The sequence below is a fragment of the Aedes albopictus genome, chromosome 3, assembly GCF_035046485.1.
Source record: "Aedes albopictus strain Foshan chromosome 3, AalbF5, whole genome shotgun sequence".
In the NCBI taxonomy this organism is placed as follows: Eukaryota; Metazoa; Arthropoda; class Insecta; order Diptera; family Culicidae; genus Aedes; species Aedes albopictus.
This window is the reverse complement of record NC_085138.1, coordinates 74,732,453-74,751,812: the sequence shown is the minus strand read 5'-3', so window position 1 is coordinate 74,751,812 and position 19,360 is coordinate 74,732,453. Positions and strand designations below refer to the sequence as shown.

The following is a 19,360-nucleotide window of genomic DNA, read 5'->3' as shown; positions in this document are numbered from 1 at the left end:
GAAAGTAAAATTAAGACATTACACAACTGCCGGAATCCGTAAAAAAAAGTTTTTATGGTTGCAATCGCCAAGGAAAACGGATTAAACAGCAGGAACAACTACATTACAACATCAAAGACTGGGTCATCGAGTTGTAGCTAAGGAAGGCGTCGTTAGGGCCGATGAAGTCAATGAAGTGGTTGCTCACATCGAGGACGATGTGTGTTGTCAAGATGGCCGAACTGTAGTAGGATTTGCTGTGAGAAAAGTGCATTATGTCACAATAAAGAACTTGCACTGAACTGGACGTGTTTCCTTCAGAGTATTGATCGCATATAGCTAAAGAAAATCATAGGCGAAAGCAGCTTTCATGAGGTGTCGTTAAAACCAACAGGGGTAGACGGGTGCGTGCGTGGGTCATAATGACCCTACATGTCCAATCTTCCCCCGGATAATTCAAAATCTGTACCGTTTCTTCCTATCAGTTCTTTTCACCGAGTGAAAACATTCATATTATCGCGCCGACAATGAACTGTGTGGCGAGTATAGCTTATTCGATGACTGCCTTCCTTATCTTATCGTATCAACCGTACACGCACGCACACGAATCGTGTCGGCGCAGGAAACGGCAAACTGGCAACCTTGACGTCCTCCGCGTTTGCAGCGCCGCGATCCGGTGTCAAAGCGGCACCGCACGACGAATGACAAATGTCATTGCTCGATGGACAATCTGTCAGCTGGAGTTTCCGGTTGAATTGGGCCATACTTTGACCAGCAGTAGAAGAAGCACAAAGTGAAATTTTGGGGAGTTGTTAATCTTAAAATTAGAGTTGAAGTTGAGTGAATTATACAGCGTGAGTGTTGGGAGAATCCGTTTGTTATTGGATTGCTGGGGAAAATTCCCCATTATATAGGGTAAAACGAGGTAGTTCCGTGATTACAGTGATCAATCTATATAACCTAAAATATTCGACAGTAACGTTCTCTCTCGAGTCCTCGTTCATGGTCCTGGTCAGTAGCCTGTCCGTCGCGAAGTCCGTAAACCTGTATCCCTGAAAATAGAAAGTAAGATATAGTGTGAATTAGTTATAATATCATATTACACAACATGAACCACATTTAGATCTTGCATCGTACCGAGGGTGGAATTATTCCGTAGGGTGAGCAAGGTGCAAAGGCCACCGAATTGTGAGTCGAAGATACTTTTTTTTTATATGTGCATTGTACTTACCTTTGAAATCCTTGAATTCACTATTCACAGTTGAAGCATCGTAATACAGACCGCTATCAAAACCGGGAACGCTTTTTCTTCTCACCCCGCCCTCAACAAATCTTCAAAATTCGTGTGCAATGGCAGGACAACACGACGACCGCCCTACGGGGGGCTGCATTGGCTGTCAGCGACCGGATGAGGTGGAAGACATGGTCCAGTGCGACCATTGCGACGTGTGGAGCCATTACACTTGCGCGGGGGTGGATGAGAACATCGCCAACCACTCTTGGGTTTGCGGCCACTGCACCGGCCGGCAAAGCGACGATGCTATCACCGTACATAGTGCGTCCAGTCACCGTAGTACGTCGTCGGTGTTCTCCGTTTGTTTGAGTCAGATGGTGGAACGACAACAGCTCGAACGCACCCGTATGGAGATAGAGCTACAGCGCCGTCATTTGGATGAGCAGCAACAGCTTATCGACAAGGTGCTCGACGGAGCCGATGCGAAGGGCAATCGCGATGATGGTTTCCCATGCGAAGAGACCAATGCGTTAACTTCGCCGTCGTCCAACAAGCGACTCAAAACGCCGCCTCCTCCTGGCGCTCCTCTAGTACCGAAACCCCGCCGGTCGTTGCCACCGACTGAGACACCGAGGACAACCGCACCGGTTGTGGTTTCTATTCCTCTCTCGGTGCTCGAACCAGGTACCGTAGAATCTTTGAAGCGCAAGAAAGATCCCCAAGTGGCAATGAAGGAGCTCAAGAAACGGGTTGAGCAGTGCGAGCAGCGCGCCAATCCTACTCCTGAACAACTTGCCGATCTCCAAGCCCAATTGGAAATGTGCCGAAAGCTTCTGGAACGTTTCCAGGCCAACAAGCAACCCGCTGAGCGGGGTCAACAAGCGGAGCCGTCTCAGCCGAATCCAGCGGCGGAAATATCGGGTGTGCAGAAACCTACTGGCACCATTCCGAAAGCGAGCCGGACATTACCAACGATTCCGGACGAGTCCGGAGCAGTTGGTGGAGCATTTCGGCCGGATCATGTCTGGCCACTTAAGGTCCCGGTAAGCCAAACGGGTTCCTTTTCGGTAAGTCAACCAAATGCTCCGTTGCGCCCGATGGAGAATCCAGGTAAGCGTCAAGCCTTGAGTAAATTCCTAGAAAATACGAACCAACATGACATTAGCTATTGCCCCACGACCAACATTCCAACTTCCCGTGTGCAGCTGCGAAACGACGCGCGCCCGGAAGAAAGACAGACTCCTCCTATTTATCCCCGAGAGCAGCTGCGAGACTCATTCGCGCCCTCCAACAACGATTCGTACAATTTCGTACGCGAACTAAATTCAACCAGCCTGCCTTTAAGGGAACCTCCCACGCGCGCGGTTGAATCGTCTCAGACCCCTCGTCAGTCAGATAGTGTTCAACACAACCCAACAATTCCCAACCACGAACTAGTACGTCCAACGCAGCAGCAGCTAGCAGCTAGGCAGTCCCTGGCTAAGGAACTCCCCCGATTTTCTGGCGATCCCGCGGAGTGGCCGATATTTATCTCCAGCTACCGCTACACCACCGAAGCTTGTGGATTCTCAGATGGGGAGAATATGCTCCGTCTTCAGCGATGTTTATCGGGACCGGCGCTCGAAACAGTACGCAGCCGATTAGTGTTACCTGCAGCTGTACCCCAAGTCATCGAAACCCTCCGAATGCGATTCGGCAGACCGGAGTTGCTAATTAATGCTCTACTCCGGAAGGTTCGCGAGATTCCGGCTCCAAGGTCCGACAAACTGGAAGGACTAATCGACTTCGGCATGGCAGTGCAAGCGTTGTGCGACCACATTGAGGCTGCCAACGAACGTGCCCATCTTTCCAACCCATCGCTGCTTCAGGAATTGGTGGCAAAGCTTCCCGCGGATCAACGAATGATGTGGGCCGGATATAGACGGGGATTTCAGCAAGTGGACCTCAAAACCTTCGGCGATTACATGGCGGCGGTGGTGCAGGATGCCACAAGTGTGGTGACCTTCGAACCGGACGTGAAACGCAGCGGCGCCCGCGAACGTCCGAAGAACAAGGGATTCGTCAACTCTCATGCGAAGGAACCATCGGAACCCGTGAAATCATCCCACGAGCCGAAGGACGAGTCGAAGCAGTTCAACTGTGCATATTGCAAAAGAGAAGGTCATCGGGTTCGCGAATGCCAGGCATTCAGGTACCTACACGTCGACGATCGCTGGAAGCAAGTACGGTCACTCGGCCTATGCCAGAATTGTCTTTTTAACCACGGAAGACGTGGGTGCCGAGGACGGAAAACCTGTGACATTGACGGCTGCCAATTTCGCCACCATCCGCTCCTGCATTCCTCCAAGGGTCCTCAACGATCTTCTGATGCGTTGGTTCAGGTGGCAGAGAATCACACCCATCGTCACCTTACTTCCGGAACCCTATTCCGAATTATTCCGGTAACGTTGCACGGCATGAGCAAGTCAATCGATACGTTCGCTTTCCTCGACGAAGGTTCGGATCTAACCTTGGTGGAGAATGATCTGGTGGCCTCGCTAGGAATAAAGGGGACGCAACTACCATTATGTCTCCGTTGGACCGGGAACACTTCAAGAGTGGAGAAGAATTCGCAGCAGATAACGATCGAAATCGCTGGTCTCGGGCAGGAAAAACGGCATAAACTGCTTAATGCGAGAACCGTGACCAACCTTGGCCTACCCGGTCAAAGTTTCCAAGTGGATGAGACTGCACAACAGCACAGACACCTGAAGGGAATTCCAATTACCAGTTATCAAAATGCGGTACCCAAAATTCTGATCGGGGTGGACAATTTGCGACTAGCATTACCGCTGAAAGTACGAGAAGGTGACGGAACAGCGCCAGTGGCAGTGAAAACCAGGCTGGGGTGGTGCGTCTACGGCCCGCGAGGAACCAGCAAACAGGAATCGTATAGCTTCCACGTGTGCGAATGTTCCTGCGATGAAGAACTCCACGAAGCGGTGAAGAAATTCTACGCTGTCGAAGAAGCGGGTTCGACGCCAGCGCAAACCTCTCTGGCAAAGGAAGATGAGAGAGCGCTAGCTATCATGGAAGCTACGACCCAGAGAGTGGGTGACCGGTTTGTGACCGGGCTTATTTGGCGAGAAGATGAAGTAGAGTTTCCGGACAGCTATTTTATGGCAGTACGCCGACTGGAGTGCCTCGAACGAAGGATGGACCGCGACCCTGGACTGAAAGAGAATCTTCACCGGCAAATCGGTGAATACCAGATGAAAGGCTATGCGCACAAGCTCACAACTAAGGAGATGGAAGCAGCAGATCCGAAGCGAATCTGGTATCTCCCAGTCGGAGCGGTTATGAATCCCAAGAAACCGGGGAAAGTCCGAGTCATCTGGGACGCTGCGGCCAAGGTGAACGGCGTATCGTTAAACAGCAAGCTCCTCAAAGGCCCGGATCAACTGACGTCTCTTCCGGCAATACTTTTTCGCTTTCGGCTGTATGGGGTGGCCGTTACTTCGGATATCCAAGAGATGTTCCATCAAATCCGAATTCGTAAAGAAGACAGGGACTCTCAACGTTTCCTATGGCGTGCCAAGCCGACCGATGCTCCCACGGTCTACGTGATGGACGTAGCTACATTTGGAAGCACTTGCTCACCGGCGTCAGCGCAATTTATCAAGAACCGGAATGCGGAACTACACAGCGAGCTCTATCCAGAGGCGGCAAAAGCGATTGTCGACGACCACTACGTCGACGATTATTTGGCGAGTTTTAGTTCATGGGAACAGGCAGCAAAGGTGGCATGCGATCTGCGGCTCGTGCATGGCAACGGCGGATTCAACTTGCACAACTGGCGGTCTAATAGTGCCTCGGTTCTAGAAGCGCTGGGAGAGGCACCTCTTGCGTCGGTCAAGCAGATAAGTTTGGCTGACGGCGTGAAAACCGAAAGAGTTCTCGGAATGCTGTGGAGTCCTTCGAGCGACGAACTGAGCTTCTCTACCCAGATGAGTGAAGAAGTCCAATCCCTGATCAATACAGTCACGAGACCGACGAAAAGGCAAGTGTTGCGTTGCGTGATGACCCTATTCGACCCTTTAGGATTGCTCTCGCCATTCATCATTCACGGAAAGGTCTTGATCCAGGACCTATGGCGAGCAGGCACTTCGTGGGATGAGCAAGTCAACGAAGAAATCTACGCGAAGTGGCACAGATGGGTGCAGATGATCGGTTACATCGCGGATATACGAATCCCTCGGTGCTACTTCCGAAACGCCGACCAGTACACGTACCAAAACTCAGAGCTCCACGTTTTTGTCGACGCAAGCGAGGTTGCGTACTCTTGCGCGATTTATCTACGCACTCAAAGTGAGGGTGGTGACTCACAATGTTGTCTAATCGCCGCTAAATCGAAAGTCGCCCCGCTGAAGCCCTGGTCAATTCCGAGACTCGAGCTGCAAGGCTGTGTCTTGGGAGTACGATGGTCGAAATTCGTCAAGTCAGAACTCAATATTCCCATATCTAAGATGGTGTTCTGGTCAGATTCCAGAACGGCTTTGGCCTGGATCAAATCCGACCCAAGGAATTATCGACAATTCGTCTCGTTCAGAGTAGGAGAGATTCTGGAGCATACAACTTCGAACGATTGGCGGTGGGTACCGTCGAAGGCCAATCCGGCGGATGAGGCTACCAAGTGGGGAAGCGGCCCGTATTTCGATAGAAATAGCAAGTGGTTTCAAGGACCACATTTTTTGCGACTTCCGGAGAACGAATGGCCTCGTTCGAGCGATCAAGTGTCTACTACCAGCGAAGAAATGCGTGCATCGATCCTGTATCACTGTTCCTTCGAACCCCCGATAGATTTCGACAGATTTTCATCGTGGAATCGAATGCTGCGAGCGATAGCGTACGTCTTGAGATTCCTGAACAACTCGAATAAGAAGCGATCATTGCGCACTGGGCAGCTATCCCAAACAGAACTCCAATTAGCGGAAGTAACACTCTTCAAAGCGGTGCAGCGTGAAACATATCCTGACGAGATCACGGCGTTATGCAACAAGGCACCGAACGAGAGCGGGCAGGAGGTCATAGGAAAACATAGCTCGATCTTCCAGCTGTTGCCGATGCTGGACAACAGCGGTCTGCTGCGCGAGCGTGGACGGATCGGGTCTGCTGAAGATATACTGTTTAATGTACGCCATCCGATTATCCTTCCTAGGAACCATCGAGCTACCGAGCTGCTGGTGTTAGATTATCACCAACGTTGCCAGCATGGGAACTCTGAGACAGTGGTGAATGAGATACGCCAATTCTACAACATCCCAAGACTGCGATCGGTGGTGAAGAAAATTTGTCGGGACTGCGCATTGTGTAAAGTTCGCCGAGCCAGGCCAGCTATTCCACCGATGGCGCCACTTCCTGCGGCGCGACTTGCCCACCATGAACGAGCGTTTACCTACACCGGTGTGGATTATTTCGGGCCGCTGGTAGTCAAGCTGGGAAGATCCAATGTGAAGCGGTGGATTGCATTATTCACTTGCCTAACAGTACGTGCTGTTCACTTGGAAGTAGCGTATACATTATCAACCGAGTCCTGCATATCCTGCGTTCGCCGATTCGTCGGCCGCCGAGGTCCGCCCGCCGAGTTCTTCAGCGACAATGGGACAAATTTCCAAGGGGCGGATCGAGTGCTGCGACATCAAATTTGTCAGGGACTGTCTACAACGTTCACCGGTACCAACACCAAATGGAACTTTATTCCGCCAGGGGCACCCCACATGGGCGGAGCGTGGGAGCGCTTAGTTCAGTCGGTGAAGGCAGCCATGCAAGAAGCATATTCGGAGGGAAAGCTCAACGACGAGGGGCTGCAGACGCTGGTCGTGGAGGCTGAAAGATTGGTCAACTCAAGGCCTCTGACGTATTTGCCACTAGAAGCTGAGGAATCAGAGGCGATCACGCCTAATCACTTTTTGCTGCTTAGCTCTAACGGGATAAAACCACGAAGCGGAGAAGGTGAAGCTTCTGAACACGGACATTACCGTGAGCTAGCCCGACGAGACATATTAGGGAAGTCATGGGAGTTGATCCAGCGGCAGTTGAATGTGTTCTGGAAGCGCTGGCTGGTGGAGTATCTGCCGGTGATCCGCAGGCAACCAAAGTGGTTCGAGGAAGCTCGTACCATAGAAGCAGGAGACTTGGTCATGGTAGCGGAACCGACGAAGCGAAATGGATGGGAGCGTGGAAGAATCATCCGTACTGTTCCAAGCTCGGACGGCAGACACCGGCAGGCGTTAGTGCAGATAGGACCGAAAACTCTGCTGCGGCCGGTGTCACGGTTGGCATTGCTTGACGTTCAAGGATACTGTGAGACTCCGGAGAACTCCGGAGTACACCCGGGGGAGACTGTCGGCGCAGGAAACGGCAAACTGGCAACCTTGACGTCCTCCGCGTTTGCAGCGCCGCGATCCGGTGTCAAAGCGGCACCGCACGACGAATGACAAATGTCATTGCTCGATGGACAATCTGTCAGCTGGAGTTTCCGGTTGAATTGGGCCATACTTTGACCAGCAGTAGAAGAAGCACAAAGTGAAATTTTGGGGAGTTGTTAATCTTAAAATTAGAGTTGAAGTTGAGTGAATTATACAGCGTGAGTGTTGGGAGAATCCGTTTGTTATTGGATTGCTGGGGAAAATTCCCCATTATATAGGGTAAAACGAGGTAGTTCCGTGATTACAGTGATCAATCTATATAACCTAAAATATTCGACAGTAACGTTCTCTCTCGAGTCCTCGTTCATGGTCCTGGTCAGTAGCCTGTCCGTCGCGAAGTCCGTAAACCTGTATCCCTGAAAATAGAAAGTAAGATATAGTGTGAATTAGTTATAATATCATATTACACAACATGAACCACATTTAGATCTTGCATCGTACCGAGGGTGGAATTATTCCGTAGGGTGAGCAAGGTGCAAAGGCCACCGAATTGTGAGTCGAAGATACTTTTTTTTTATATGTGCATTGTACTTACCTTTGAAATCCTTGAATTCACTATTCACAGTTGAAGCATCGTAATACAGACCGCTATCAAAACCGGGAACGCTTTTTCTTCTCACCCCGCCCTCAACAAATCGCTAAGTGCACAGCAGCCAGCGTTTAAAAGGAAGCTCAGTATGACGTAGCCCGGCACAACTGGCTATAGAGTTCCTTATCTTTTGATTTTGTTTTGGTTTCCATGTTTCTCTCTAGATAGTGTGGCATTTTTGGTGAACACACAGGGTGACTGATCTGGCGATTAGGGGTACAGATTATGCGAACGGGTCTGTTCGTGATTTTCTTCTGCAGTTTTCTTTAATATTCGAGTAGTGTTCAACAATTGATGAATCATCATAATATATAGAAATAAAATGTTATTATCTTGAATCATGAAGTTATACTAATGATATTATCTTGAATATTCTTGAATGGTTTATTGTCTATGCTTGTTAGTATGATTTTTTTTTCAGATTATGTCAATACATAAGTAAACCATTCCTACTTATACTGTTAAGTTTCGCAAATCGTTACTTTCATTATCATGTAATCTTTTAGAGTCCTACTCATTACCGTCAAGGATCATAAACTCAAACCTCTCTTGACCCCAGTCAGTGATTCAATGCAGTGCACCTAATTCATCCGATGCGCTCACTGCTTCAAATCCACCCGAGACTGCCGTTCACACATATCGCACACTTATCCACATCGAACAAGTGGTTCGCCGCCACCACCCCATCTGTTCGCTTTGCGTGTGCTATTTCTACCCACAATCAACCGCCACCGCTCGCCGCGCACCGTACACCGTAAGTACTAGTGCAAGCGCAGCTGATCATCAGTTGCTTCGTCTCTACGTCATACTTCGTAGCCTTCTTCCGCCTGGCTGCAATACGTAGCTCTAGGTAGGTTTGTACAATGCAAGCGACCGTCACCCGCGCAAGTGAGTCTCTTCTCGGCGTGATTCTTTGTTCTTTAGATTCTTCGATGATTTTCCAAACTTCTGAATTCCGGTGTTGCCGTCGGTGGATGATGGCATATTCCAGTTGTCATGTCAACTTCAATGACATATTTCACCGAATGCGTCGTTGACACCAGAGAGGTAGATGACGTTGCGAAGTCGAGGCCACTGCGGCTGCCTCACACCAGCAGCAGCGCGACCGCTTGCGCTTCGGAAGAGGAGGAAATCAAATTTTTGCGCTCAACTTGTTTCGTTACGATGCCTTCGGCTTCCCCGTCGCGTCGTCACCGCTCCCAGCAGAAGTGCGTGTGCGTGTACGAGAGCGGGTGCACGAAGCACACACCACACGCACGCGATAATCGCGCCCACCACATCCGAATCCGATACACCTTTGACGCGATGCCACCTTCCTTGTGCGCGTCTTCTATCGAGTGTCCGCAACTCCTTCGCAATTTTCCGGAACGCCCTCCGGTGCCACCAGCCAGCGCTAGCGGTGCGTAGCCTTTCCAAGATCCTACATGATTATGTAGCGATTACGACGCTTTTACAGTATTGGAAAGAAGATGATGATGCAGCAGCAGCAAGCCGTAAAGCCAGTTGTCGCGAGGGGTAATTCTTTTCGGAATCACCCCCCGGATCAACGCATATGTCGACGGCACAGTGCCACTTGAGAAGATAAACAGGTTTCACTTTTTGCCTCCCTGCACCTTCCGCGGCGACGACGGTGGATATCGGCGGTGGCGACGATGGTGAGCGAAACAAGCGCAGGGGTCGGAATTGGCGAAAAATCAAAATGACAAAGAAGCTGAGTGGCCGCTCGCGAGCTCCCGAGAGAGTGGCCGACAACGAGCCGAACGGCTTCTCTCGTTTTTTCGTGAGCGCACACTGTTGAGTTCGCGCGGCAGTGTTGGTGTTCGGCTTTGCGCTTGTGTTGGTGAGTGGTGAGCGGTGAGTGAGTGAGTCGCGCGCGGTAAAAGGCAAACCGAAAAGCCCATAAAAGATAATCAACGAGAGCGATTAATTCGCTTAAAATATTTGTTTTCACCGATTTTTCAGCTAGTAATTTCAACTAATTTCCGAAGATTCCAGTAAATGGAGCCATTTCATGCCAGGGTGTTTTCCCGAAGGGTTTCGGGGAGATTATTTTTTCCGGAACAATAAGAATCAATACGCTTCATGTGTTCCAGTGAAACGAAGCATTTGTCATAAAAAATTTCCCTCATTTCCACTTGAAGTCGTGCGCTGGTCGGTAGTTTTCTCCTGAACATAAAGACACGAGAGCCGTTAAACTGTGGCACCGTACTAATTCATAGAATAATGCACGGCATAGGCGGAGGGGCCCTGAGTACGAATGCATCTACATAGTCGACCGAGTCCACCGAGTACCGGTGGTGTGTGGTACGGGAGCTGAGGGACACAAAAAATACCCGAGAGTTGGAAACGGTAGCGTGTGTTTCATGAACCATCGGTGGTAGAGAAATCAACATGTACGCCAAGGCGAGAAGAGAAGTACGACGTAGGTCGCACAAAAGGCGTGATACGAACGGAGGGACTTGAAACGACGTGACGTTAGAGGGAGGCTACCGATTGATCGGCACAGAGAACGAGATGTTCGGTTCAACGGTGGCATATTTGGTGTAGTGAGCAAAAAAAGCCTCGTTCTAGCAAATCAACGAAATTACAGTCTTCCCGCAATGTTGACATATCCAGACATTCCCGCTGGATATTCTCAATCAATTTACGACTTCGCCGAAATGGTTGTACGCGATTCAGTGTGAATTTGAGCTTCATTGTGACATATCATCACAGACACCATGTCAAATTTGCCTTACAGAGGTTCTCAATGCAACGGAGTCGGCAAATAGCTAACAGTTTGTGCACGGAGTAATTAATGTTTGTGCCATTTCTTCGTTTTCTTTTTAGTGTAACGTCCCAACTGAAACACTCTAGACCTGGTCAGTAGCCTGGTACACGGTTTATATGGGAAAATACAAAAAATGAAAAAACTCCAACTCCTGTATACTTTTTGAGTTCCATTTTGGTCCCATATCAACTGTGCAAAATTTCAGATCGATCGGAGAAACTATATTTTAGCGCCCGCCATTCTTAGTTTTTCATACGATTTACTATGGGGAAAATTTACTTCATCAAAGAAAAATCGCATGAGGTCACCCATTGATCCCTAAAAATAAGTCGATGAATGATTTCTGTAGAAAACTTCATGAGGAATTAGACCTCCGAAGACCACAAACCGATACGACGTTCGTGGAAAAAGTTATTAAGCCTTACCCGATCGATAAAATGACGAGATTTTATTATTTATTGTTATTCCTTACATGTTAAACAGCGTTGGCATGTCATTCGGTTTTCAGTCAATAACTTTTTCCTCGTGCCTTAGATCGCTTTGCGATCTTCAGAGGGTTTGTTTCTCGTAAAATTTCCAACAGAAATCATTCATCGATATATGTTTAGGGGTTGAGGGGCATTTTTATTTAGAAAAATGATTTTCCCCATAGTAAATCGTAAGAAAACTTAAAACGGCTGGCGCTAAAATATAGTTTCTCCGATCGAGCTGAAATTTTGCACAGTTGATATGGGGCCAAAATGGAACTCAAAAGGTGTACAGGAGTAAAATGTCTTCTTGTGTCCCACGCTAATGCTCATGCTCATGCTCAGTTCAGCGGTTAAGATTGGTGAATCTATCTTATGAGCAGAACTAGTTTATCCCAAGGTTTATCCTATTCCGGAACTATTTGTGGACACATAGTTTCTTCTTTATTGGCCTATCTATTTTCGATTTTTCCATCTTCTTGCATTCTGATGTGTTGAATCCTCACGTGTGACATCACTTGCCATCGGCATTGCCAGTGTTCCCGAAGGGAAACCACACTTTTCTTCAGCAGCCGACTGGCGACGTTCAAACTAAAATTTTATTTTCTATCAGCTACACTTTTCCATCAATTTTATCTGGTATACTTACAATAAAACGGTTTCCTTTTGGTCTTCGAAATATTTCTCCGATTTATGTGGAAGTCGAACACTGGTACAACTACCCTATCTGCACTAGCGAATGGGTTGATGTTTTGCTCTGTTTGGTGCGGGTTAAATAATCTTCAATTTCTTTATCCTATCCGATGGTTATCATCATCTACTTACAGTCTAGGTCATCGCAGCGGCAATTTACCACGGATCCTACGCTGCTTTCCACCGATTTCTTCGCTGGTATTCGCCGGTCCTACAGGTAAGTACATGTAATTAAATGTCCTGAAGCAATATCTGAAGGTATGTGAATACATTTGGAAATCTTTAATAATAATAATCTCTTGTAGAATTTCTAAAGCAATCCTTGGAGACAGTTCTTTCGAAGGCTTCTGAGAAAATTTTGAAGAAGTTTTGAGTTTCTGATTCTCAATGTATCCGTGAATCATATTCTAAAAAAAAAGTTCATGGAATATTTTTAAAAAAACTTCAAGGAAGGTTTTCTAGATGAATGCATTGAAAAATTTCTTATAGAATCTCTGTTAAAGAAATCCGAAGAAATTCGTAGATGAATTTCTGGAACAATCTATCCAATTTTTTTTTGATTTTTTAAACCCATGCAACATTTTTGGAAGCTATCCGTGCAAGACTTTCTTAGGGAGTTCATGGAGAAATTTCTAAATGACATTCTAAAGTCTAGAGGAATCCCTAGAAGATTTTGTGAATAAATTTTTGACTGCTTTTCTTTCGGATTTCCTGGATGAATTTTTGAAGTAAATCTATGAGCAGTCTCCAAAGATTTTTTTCAGGAACTCGTGAAAGATTTTTCGGTTATCCTAGGATGAATTTCAGCAAAGATCCATGAATGAATTATCGAAAAATCTGTAAAATTTTGTTCGAGGTAATGGATACATTTGTAAAGAAATCTCTGAAGGAAGATCTGGAGATATTTTTGGGGAAATTACTAGTTGAATTTATAACAAAAGTCATGTGAGATTTTCTGAAGGAAACCCAGGGTAGTTTCTACAGGAATCCTTGCAAAAACATCCCAAATGGATCTCACATTTTTTAAAGAAACCCTGGAGGAATTTCTAGAGAAATCCCAGGAAGTTTTTCTGACAGAAATTCAAATTAAAATAAATCCCTGGAGCAATTTCTAAAGCAAACCCCGGAGAATGTTTTAAAATAAATCCTTGAGGAATCGTTTGAGAGAGTGTTAAAAGTAATTTCCGAAGCATTTTTCGGAAAAAAAATCTAAAAAAGTCTCGAAAAAAGGTAAATCTCTTAAAGATTTCTGAAGAAAAAAAAAACCTTTCACAACTCATTCTGAAACTTATGGAGAAATCACTAGTCAGTGGAATTTATGTAGAAATTGGAAGTTTGCTGTGGGTATTTTTGGTGAAATCCTTGGATTTTTTTTCAAAGTAACCCCAGTTCATAATTTGAGTTTTATAAAAGGTATCTCTGGGGAAATTTCTGAAAAAATAACTAAAGTTATTTCTGAAGGAACCTCTGAAAGCATTTTTGTTAGTATCCCAAGAGGAATTTCTACTGAAATTAGAAAAAAATTTGATAAATTTCAGAAGAAAATCAAGAAAGATGCTTTGAAAGAATTCTGTGTGGAATTTATAGAATAGCAGGAATTTCTAAACAAATCTCTGAAGAAAATTTCCAAAGGAATGCATGAAAGATTTGTTGAAAGAATCCGTGAAGGATTTTTTGGCTGAATGCTCGGACAAGTTTCCGCAAACAAAAATAGAAAGATCTTTTACAAGAATTTGTGAAGAAATTTTTGGAAGATTTTCTAAAGAAATCTCCAAAAGATTCTCCGAACGAATGCCTACAGAAATTTATGGATAAATTACTTGAGGAATTTCTGAAGTGATCCTTGGGCAAATTTCTCAAACAATATCTGAAATGATTTGTGAAAAATCATGTAGGAATTGGTGAAGTAATTCTTGATCAAATTTGAAATATTCTGTAACATGATGACTTGAGGTGGGAAGTTCTGGGTTCACTTAATATTACTTAACACCTCAGAATTGCAACAAAAGGCGACCGAGTGGATAGCGGCACAAGCCTACATTTTTCAAACAGAAAGATCGTTCGGCAAATACAGTACAACCAGTAACCACGTTCTATCAAGTGCTTGTCACGAATCTCTAAATTTCCGCAGGAACCCCTTAAGAAATTTCATATGGGATCCCTGGAGGAATTTATGAAGCAATTCGTAAAGAAATTCCAGGGTAAATAAATCCTCAGAGACATTTTCAAAGGACTCCCTGAATGAATTTCTAATTTTTTTTTTTCATTTTTTTTGGGACATTTATGCAAATAGCGTTATTGTGTATGTCCATTGCTCGAAATATTGGCTTTTCAATCAACCATACATAGTTTTGGAGACAAAAGATTTCGATCGTAACAAAATAGCGAGATAGTAGTTTATTCGTTATTTAGCGAGAATTACTAAAATTTGCCAAAAACTCCGAGCCTTTTATCGAAAACTCAATTTTCATGCAGTTTTTGTATGTTTTGGTACGTTTTGGTATAAAATTTAAATAAAAATAAAATAAAAAAAATTGCTTCGATTTTATGTAAAATTCGATTTTATAGACATTTCAAAAACTAAAATGTCCACTAAATCGAGGTATACCTGTACAATCGATATTTACATTTGGTTTCTAACTAATTTTTTCTTCTTTCTTTTCAGGTATTACTTACAACCACTGCCAGATACTACGATTATATAACAACCGGATGATTTTGAGCAAAAATATAATAAAGAATTCAATAGATAATTTCACTTTTTCTCCAAATTGACTTTGCTGGTTTGCAATGGCGAAAATACTCCAATTTGTTTTCTATTTACATTTCCTTCAACCATCTCAACTACAACACTATTTGCTCCTCACTACCCTCTTTACCACTACTAATACAGCCGAGCTGTCATGCTGCGGTTATGCTACCAGGCTAAAGCGGTTCAGCTTTAGGCCTGTTCAATGACTTCACCCAACTTGTTTTTGAACTATTGCGGCTTCTTAACAGCCAGCTCTATAATGAAATCGTAGAATATTGACAAGCCTTTAGTTTGGTAACTCCACTTGTGAGATGCCCATTGAAATTTTAGGTTCATGGAAAGTCTGCCCACAATTTCTAGCAGCATTCCCAGACAACCAATTTACACGTATAATGAAGTTTATGTTCATGTTATACGTACTTTTATGTGGTAAAGTTACATCGCAAAAGATGCAGTAAAAGTGCCTTATGCGTACAAAAGTGGAGGCGCTATACGTGCATTGACGGAAAAATAATAACGCTATATAACTTCAGGCGATATTTAATGCGATGCACGGTGTGCACTATTGCGACGTAATATATCATCTTATGCGACTTAATAATATTCGAAAAAAAAACAATTCTTGTCACCTCAGTATCGAACTAAGAACCTTTGGGTTTTCGAGCCACACTTCACACTGAACACCAAACACTACTTATGAATCACACTGATTAAATGTTATTACCTTCTAACTCACCTCAATGTTACCCGGGTAGAGGTAAAATACTGACGATCAAAACATGATATTGGTTTGATTGATATAAGAGATAAAAGATCTGAAAATAATATCTGGAAAATGTTCCTGGAACATCTGAACAATATCAAAATTTGATATTTCAAGATCATACAAATAGCTCGCTGCTATTGGTTAGGTCTTACAAAATCTAAATATGATTTGATGATGATGTTCCAGGAGTAAATTTTTGATTTTATTTTTAGATCTTTTATCTCTTATGTCAATCAAACCCATATAACTTTTTGATCTCTATATCAAAATATGCTATTATTGAGCTCTTTTCCTCTACTCGGGTAGAATGCACTTGGTTTCCGTGCGTTATCTAGAGCTCAAAATGACGAAACGTGATTTCCCGCACAGTTATCACTACCTCTCTCTTACTGGCACCACCCATTCTAAATTATCAGGTCATTAAAACAAAAATGATGACTTTATAACTTATTTTGTAACCATAATTATGACTGTTAACTTTCTTGTAGCTTTTTGTCCCTCCAACAGCACCTTTAACGATTCTAGCGTATGCGAGTTTGTATGCACATTTTAACGAGTTTATTTTTACTTTTATGCGATTTAGTTTGTACACCAATGCGAGTTTCACTGACATAATAAGAATAGTACCAAGCAAAGTCGTATAATCATCGCAGTGCGCAATTATGCGAATTCAATTGACACTTTGCGAGTCCGCTCGAACTCTTTTGCGACTAAGTAAAGTTCGTCTCAATAAAACATCAGAATATCGTCTACTACGATGTAGTTATACATTATAAAAGTTAATTTGCACTCTTATACGATTTTACCAGATACATCGCAATAAGTTCAAAAAATAACATCATATGCGATGAGAATTGTCATTCAACCGTATATATATGCGATAGTGAGTTAAAATAGTACTTTATACGATGTACAGCGTACATCTTTATGCGATTTCTGGTTGTCTGGGTTATGTTTTTATACTACTGCTGATCTGCGAGAACCATGTGTTCTCAAAAATTGTCCACTTCCATTCCGAACTTGATGAGGTTTTGTGTCGATTCAGAACTTCTCTAATAGCGTCCACCGTCGATGGACCCTTCCGGAAGTCGAAGTGGTTATCCGAGGGCCCAGAGTCACTGGACTGGAAACCGACCCGTTGTACAGATCGCCCCTAGCTTAACCTTATTCGCTACCCAGTCCCCGTTTATGCCCTTTGTGCATTTACTTCACACTGTTACTTGAGGGCGGCTGCGAGCTCCTCGGCGTCCGGTGACATCGTCCAGATTTTAACCCTGGAAAGTCGCCTTCGCCTTCAAAGCTCTCACCTGCACCTCCTCACCCAGAACCTTTTGGGCTAGCGCTTTGTAGGAGGTCCCCTTTTTGGTCACCTCCTTTTCCAGCATCATCTCTCCTGTCCTGGTGTGCTGGATACTTTTTTCATCCGCGCCCAGCGATGATAGACGCTTGCCCTCAATCCTTATAGCCTTCAACACCTCGGTGTACGTGTCAGCCTAGATCTTGAAAACCGTCACTCCTCTTTGAACTTTATCATTTTCTTCTTTTTTTCCTACAATGATCCAAATGGTTCTCTTTCCCTTGTTACGGCAGGCCCCTAGGCTTCTTGGGGTTGGCCTCTTGAGACTTGGTGTCCTTGCCCCTAGCCTGCTTTCGAAACGGCTTCGGAGACTGGTTACTCGCGCTGACCGTATCCATTCTCTTTGACGTTTTACCAACTTCTACCGGGCGCTACATACCCCCGTGCCTCTTCAACTGCCTTCATTCGCGGCCGAAACCGTGGGCGTTTTGCCATCTCCGCTACGACTGCGGCGAGCTACATGGTTTCATGCGCCATGGTCGTGCTGTCACCAAAGATGAAGCTGTCCGATTGAGTGAACCGCTATTCCTTGCGCGCATCGACATCACGTCGGTCTTTGGCTTGGACGTCGTACTCCTTCTTGGCAAGGGCCACCGACTTGTGGAGTTTCAGCAGACCTTATTTGAGGTCCTTGCTGATGTTGCTCCGCCTGCTCGTCTAATCGATCGTCGAGTTGCTCGGTGAATACCAACCAGTCATCTGCGCATCCATTGCCGGCACAGCACTGCACCACCTCATGTCACTCCAACTTGCTCGCTGGGGGTTACTTCCTGGAGATTACTTCCAAGTCAGTCTCACCCGACCCTACTAAGAGGATAGAAAGTCGTCGCTACCAGCTCAACTGCACATGATGACCCAAGGCACTCCTAGCTGGGCTGAGGCACTTTTGGAAGCGGTGCCATGTCGCTTGTGCAGAGATGCTTCCGGATGTGTGGGATTTTTGTCACGACTAGGCTAACTTCGCTTGAGTTAACTGTGTACCATCACCTACCGGAAGATGCGCCCAAGGTGGTAAGTCCACACCGGCGGTGTGTGAATACGGTTCACCTAAGGAAAAATCCTTCGCTCCAGACGAATTAACCATGACCTCGTTACACTCTATGATGGACCCGACATCCAGAAATTGACGGAAACTGGAAGTAAATGGTAGATAGGGCATGTTGCAATGATGCGAATAATAACCCATCAAAAATTGTGTTCGCACTACAGTGGACCAGGTGGGCTGCCCACACGATGGGAGACCTGATGACGAGAAAGAAGCGTTCTACGCGTAGTTTGATCAACAATACGATGGTATCTCGCTGCGTGGCGTGAAATTCGTAGTAGGCGACATGAACGCGCAGGTAGGAAGGGAGGAAATGTACAGACCGGTAATCGGGCGAAACAGCCTGCACGCCGTATTTGAATGATAACGGCCAGTAATGCGTAAATTTTGCAGCCTCCCGTGGTTTGGTAGTCCGAAGCACTTCCTTCCCCTGTAAAGATATCCATAAAGCCACCTGGAGTCACTCAACCATCAAACAAAAAACCAAATCGATGAATATTACTTATGTCCGCACTTACCACAGTGCGAATATTGATTCGGAGCACTGTCTAGTCTATACGCAGCCCAAGACTACGCGCAGCAGTTAGCGGTGACCATACCAACGGAAGAGCAGCTTGGCGCAGCTACACTTGAGGATGGCTGGAGGAACATCCGATCGGCCATAGGTAGTACCTCGGCTGCAGAACTAGGCTTCGAGACTACATAGAAACGACTGGTACGACGGCAAATGTCAACAGTTGAGAAACGAGAAGAATGCAGTATGGGCGAGAACGAGGGCAAGCGCCAGCAGGAAGATCGAGATCGCGAAGCGATGGAAGAGCTGTACCGCGCTGAGGACACGCGGAAGTTCTACGATAAGCTGAACCGCTTGCGCAAAGGCTTTATGCTACAAGTCGACATGCGCCGAGCCAATCACGGGAATCTACTCACGAGCGAGCGTGAGGTTGTGGAGAGGTGGCGGCAGCATTACCATGAGCACCTCAATGGCGACGTTGCAATCCCGAAGGTGGCATGGTAACAGATCTAGGAGTACGTGCGCAGGAAGAAAGACTTTCGGCCCTAGCCTCCAAGAGATTGAGGAGGAGGTTGACCACTTGAAAAACACTTGAAAAAGCCGATAGAGCAGATCAAGTACCAAGCGAGCTCCTAAAATACGGTGGAGAAGCACTGGTGAGAGCACTAAACTGCGCCATCACCAATGGGAGGAGGAAGTATTACCGGAGGGAAGGATGGAAAGTATC

At 45.7% G+C, this 19,360-nt stretch overlaps 1 protein-coding gene across 1 annotated transcript; it reads left to right on the top strand.

Annotated features, from left to right (window-relative positions):
• The first annotated feature begins 588 nt into the window (after positions 1 to 588).
• On the top strand, positions 589 to 7,689 carry LOC115268089 (uncharacterized). The gene is made up of 2 exons (XM_062857321.1): positions 589 to 1,167; positions 1,241 to 7,689. Exon 2 carries the CDS (start codon positions 1,330 to 1,332, stop codon positions 7,687 to 7,689), a length of 6,360 nt encoding a protein of 2,119 aa, XP_062713305.1. The 5' UTR covers positions 589 to 1,167; positions 1,241 to 1,329.
• Positions 7,690 to 19,360: the final 11,671 nt, after the last annotated feature.